The sequence below is a fragment of the Salmo salar genome, chromosome ssa09, assembly GCF_905237065.1.
Source record: "Salmo salar chromosome ssa09, Ssal_v3.1, whole genome shotgun sequence".
In the NCBI taxonomy this organism is placed as follows: domain Eukaryota; kingdom Metazoa; phylum Chordata; class Actinopteri; order Salmoniformes; family Salmonidae; genus Salmo; species Salmo salar.
In genome coordinates, this window is record NC_059450.1 from 46300001 (window position 1) to 46305000 (window position 5000).

The 5000-nt window shown below is 47.5% G+C and overlaps 1 protein-coding gene across 3 annotated transcripts in view; it reads left to right on the forward strand.

Annotated features, from left to right (window-relative positions):
- Positions 1-5000, forward strand: part of LOC106611443 (son of sevenless homolog 2) — a 100919-nt gene that overhangs the window by 85362 nt on the left and 10557 nt on the right. For all 3 annotated transcript variants that reach the window (XM_045723731.1, XM_045723733.1, XM_045723732.1), the window contains 4 exons: positions 269-386; positions 2183-2355; positions 3079-3195; positions 3579-3840. In XM_045723731.1, the coding sequence (XP_045579687.1) occupies positions 269-386; positions 2183-2355; positions 3079-3195; positions 3579-3840 (670 nt within the window). The remainder of the gene's footprint in view (positions 1-268; positions 387-2182; positions 2356-3078; positions 3196-3578; positions 3841-5000) is intronic.

Genomic DNA, 5000 nt, shown 5'->3' on the forward strand with positions numbered 1-5000 from the left:
CCAACCCTGTCAGCATGCAATGTGTACTGTCTGGGGCCTATTGTCTGGTGCCTATTGAGCAGTAAGACCAGAGAGAATACATTTATTTGATTCGTCACGTCCAATCTCCTCCTCGAAACCCATTGGATGAGAAAGTCAGAGGTCCTCCTGACCTTCTCATCCAATGGGTTTTGGAGAAGGAGGCAAAGAATCAAGAAAATGCAATTGACATTCTCCCAATCCTTTACTGAGCAGCAAGTTAACGAGAGATATTGTCCTTGTATTTCAGGCGGTCCCCGAGAGGAAAAAGCGGATCCTAGAGGAAGCAGTGGAACTGAGCCAGGACCATTTCAAGAAGTACCTGGCCAAGCTCAAGTCCATTAACCCGCCCTGTGTGCCTTTCTTTGGTAAGACCTTCCGGACAGACTGGAGCACACTGACAAACAGTACTACATCCTTCTCACACTACTGAGCCGAGCCTGAACTCTACTGACCTGTCACCCATCCAACGTAGTTGCTGGAACCATAACGTAAAGGACAATGACAAAGGAATATGTTGAAGTCAACATAATACGGTTCGGGTCACAATAATACTGTGAAAAGGGTATTAGGTGACACGCATACCATCTGGCCCTGCCCTATAACCAATAACTACCTACCTGTCTGTCCCAGGTATCTACCTACCTGTCTGTCCCAGGTATCTACCTACCTGTCTGTCCCAGGTATCTACCTACCTGTCTGTCCCAGGTATCTACCTACCTGTCTGTCCCAGGTATCTACCTACCTGTCTGTCCCAGGTATCTACCTACCTGTCTGTCCCAGGTATCTACCTACCCGTCTGTCCCAGGTATCTACCTGACCAATAACTACCTACCCGTCTGTCTGTCCCAGGTATCTACCTGACCAATAACTACCTACCTACCCGTCTGTCTGTCCCAGGTATCTACCTGACCAATAACTACCTACCTACCCGTCTGTCTGTCCCAGGTATCTACCTGACCAATAACTACCTACCTACCCGTCTGTCTGTCCCAGGTATCTACCTGACCAATAACTACCTACCTACCCGTCTGTCTGTCCCAGGTATCTACCTGACCAATAACTACCTACCTACCCGTCTGTCTGTCCCAGGTATCTACCTGACCAATAACTACCTACCTACCCGTCTGTCCCAGGTATCTACCTGACCAATAACCCTCTACCCGTCTGTCCCAGGTATCTACCTGACCAATAACCCTCTACCCGTCTGTCCCAGGTATCTACCTGACCAATAACTACCTACCTGTCTGTCCCAGGTATCTACCTGACCAATAACCCTCTACCCGTCTGTCTGTCCCAGGTATCTACCTGACCAATAACCCTCTACCCGTCTGTCCCAGGTATCTACCTGACCAATAACTACCTACCTGTCTGTCCCAGGTATCTACCTGACCAATAACTACCTACCTGTCTGTCCCAGGTATCTACCTGACCAATAACTACCTACCTACCTACCTGTCTGTCCCAGGTATCTACCTGACCAATAACTACCTACCCGTCTGTCTGTCCCAGGTATCTACCTGACCAATAACTACCTACCCGTCTGTCTGTCCCAGGTATCTACCTGACCAATAACTACCTACCCGTCTGTCTGTCCCAGGTATCTACCTGACCAATAACTACCTACCCGTCTGTCTGTCCCAGGTATCTACCTGACCAATAACTACCTACCCGTCTGTCTGTCCCAGGTATCTACCTGACCAATAACCCTCTACCCGTCTGTCTGTCCCAGGTATCTACCTGACCAATAACCCTCTACCCGTCTGTCCCAGGTATCTACCTGACCAATAACCCTCTACCCGTCTGTCCCAGGTATCTACCTGACCAATAACTACCTACCCGTCTGTCCCAGGTATCTACCTGACCAATAACTACCTACCCGTCTGTCCCAGGTATCTACCTGACCAATAACTACCTACCTACCTACCTGTCTGTCCCAGGTATCTACCTGACCAATAACTACCTACCCGTCTGTCTGTCCCAGGTATCTACCTGACCAATAACTACCTACCCGTCTGTCTGTCCCAGGTATCTACCTGACCAATAACTACCTACCCGTCTGTCTGTCCCAGGTATCTACCTGACCAATAACTACCTACCTACCTACCTGTCTGTCCCAGGTATCTACCTGACCAATAACTACCTACCTACCTGTCTGTCCCAGGTATCTACCTGACCAACATCCTGAAGACAGAGGAGGGGAACCCCGACTTCCTGAAGAGACACGGCAAAGAGCTGATCAACTTCAGTAAGAGGAGGAAAGTAGCAGAAATCACAGGAGAGATACAGCAGTACCAGAACCAGCCTTATTGTCTCAAGGTCCAGCAGGACATCAAGGTAGGACAATCAAAACCAGCCTTACTGTCTCAAGGTCCAGCAGGACATCAAGGTAGGACAATCAAAACCAGCCTTACTGTCTCAAGGTCCAGCAGGACATCAAGGTAGGACAATCAAAACCAGCCTTACTGTCTCAAGGTCCAGCAGGACATCAAGTGTCTCCATCTCTCGCTTTACCTGTCCTAGTCCCTCTCTCTCTCCATCTCTCTCTCTCTACCTGTCCTAGTCCCTCTCTCTCTCCATCTCTCTCTCTCTACCTGTCCTAGTCCCTCTCTCTCTCCATCTCTCTCTCTCTACCTGTCCTAGTCCCTCTCTCTCCATCTCTCTCTCTCTCTCTCTACCTGTCCTAGTCCCTCTCTCTCCCCATCTCTCTACCTGTCCTAGTCCCTCTCTCTCTCCATCTCTCTCTCTCTCTCTACCTGTCCTAGTCCCTCTCTCTCTCTCTCTCTCTCTCTCTACCTGTCCTAGTCCCTCTCTCTCGCCATCTCTCTCTCTCTCTCTCTCTACCTGTCCTAGTCCCTCTCTCTCTCCATCTCTCTCTCTCTCGCTCTCCATCTCTCTCTACCTGTCCTAGTCCCTCTCTCTCTCCATCTCTCTCTCTCTCTCTACCTGTCCTAGTCCCTCTCTCCTTCCCCTGCACCATAACAACAGTGGTCACCTTGCCTTTGATCCACTCAAAGGAATATTGTTAATCAGATGGCCTTTAACGTGTTTTTGTCCCAGAGGTTTTTTGAGAACCTGAACCCGATGGGCAGTCTGGGTGAGAAGGAGTTCTCTGACTATCTATTCAACAAGTCTCAGGAGATTGAGCCTCGTAACTGCAAGCAGCCGCCACGATTCGTAAGTAACCTGCCCAGCAAGGAGAGCAAACCTTCCAGCGGTGAGCTGTAATTAGAGACCCTTGTTTCGATGTAAACGCTGCTCGCTAATCAGTTAAACAGATACCGTTCTTTTTTTTACAAACACATTTACCGCTGTGTATTTAGCTCAAATGTAACATCAAATGGGTGACAAGGTAAAAATCTGTCGTTCTGCCCCTGAACAAGACAGTTAACCCACTGTTCCTAGGCCGACATTGTAAATAAGAATTTGTTCTTAACTGACCTGCCTAGTTAAATAAAGGTTAAACTTTTTTTTTATTATATAAAAAAAGAGATTTTTGTGAAAGTGTGAGTTGTGCATGCGTACCCCAACTCTGTCATGACTTTCTTTCTCTCCTCCAGCCCAGGAAGACCCTGTACCCTCTGAAGTCCCCGGGGATCCGGCCGGTGCGTACCTCTACGTCAGGGACCCTGAAGGGTCACCCCGTACCCCTGGAGAGAGAGCCCCCCCACAAGATCACCTTCAGGAGCATCGCCGAGACGGAGCCTGAGACCTCTTCCATCGCCTCAGGCCCCACCTCACCCAGCACCCCTACGCCCCCACAGTCTGCCTGCTCAGACCTCAGCTCTGTCTTCATGGAGCCTGACCTCTATAGTGTCTATGGTGAGGCTGGGGCAGAGACAGACACACACAGAAACAAATACACACACAGAAACAAATACACACACAGAAACAAATACACACACAGAAACAAAGACACACACAGAAACAAAGACACACACAGAAACAAAGACACACACACACAGAAACAAAGACACACACACACAGAAACAAAGACACACACACACAGAAACAAATACACACACACACAGAAACAAATACACACACACACAGAAACAAATACACACACACACAGAAACAAATACACACACACACACAGAAACAAAGACACACACACACACAGAAACAAAGACACACACACACAGAAACAAAGACACACACACACAGAAACAAAGACACACACACACACAGAAACAAAGACACACACACACACAGAAACAAAGATACACACACACAGAAATAAAGACACACACACACAGAAACAAAGACACACACACACACAGAAACAAAGACACACACACACACAGAAACAAAGACACACACACACAGAAACAAAGACACACACACACAGAAACAAAGACACACACACACAGAAACAAAGACACACACACACAGAAACAAAGACACACACACACACACAGAAACAAAGACACACACACACACACAGAAACAAAGACACACACACACACACAGAAACAAAGACACACACACACACACAGAAACAAAGACACACACACACACACAGAAACAAAGACACACACACACACACAGAAACAAATACACACACACACACACACAGAAACAAAGCACACACACACACACACACAGAAACAAATACACACACACACACACACACAGAAACAAATACACACACACACACACACACAGAAACAAATACACACACACACACACACACAGAAACAAATACACACACACACACACACACACAGAAACAAATACACACACACACACACACACACAGAAACAAATACACACACACACACACACAGAAACAAATACACACACACACACACACACAGAAACAAATACACACACACACACACACACACACACAGAAACAAATACACACACACACACACACAGAAACAAATACACACACACACACACACAGAAACAAATACACACACACACACACACACAGAAACAAACACACACACACACACACACACACACACACACAC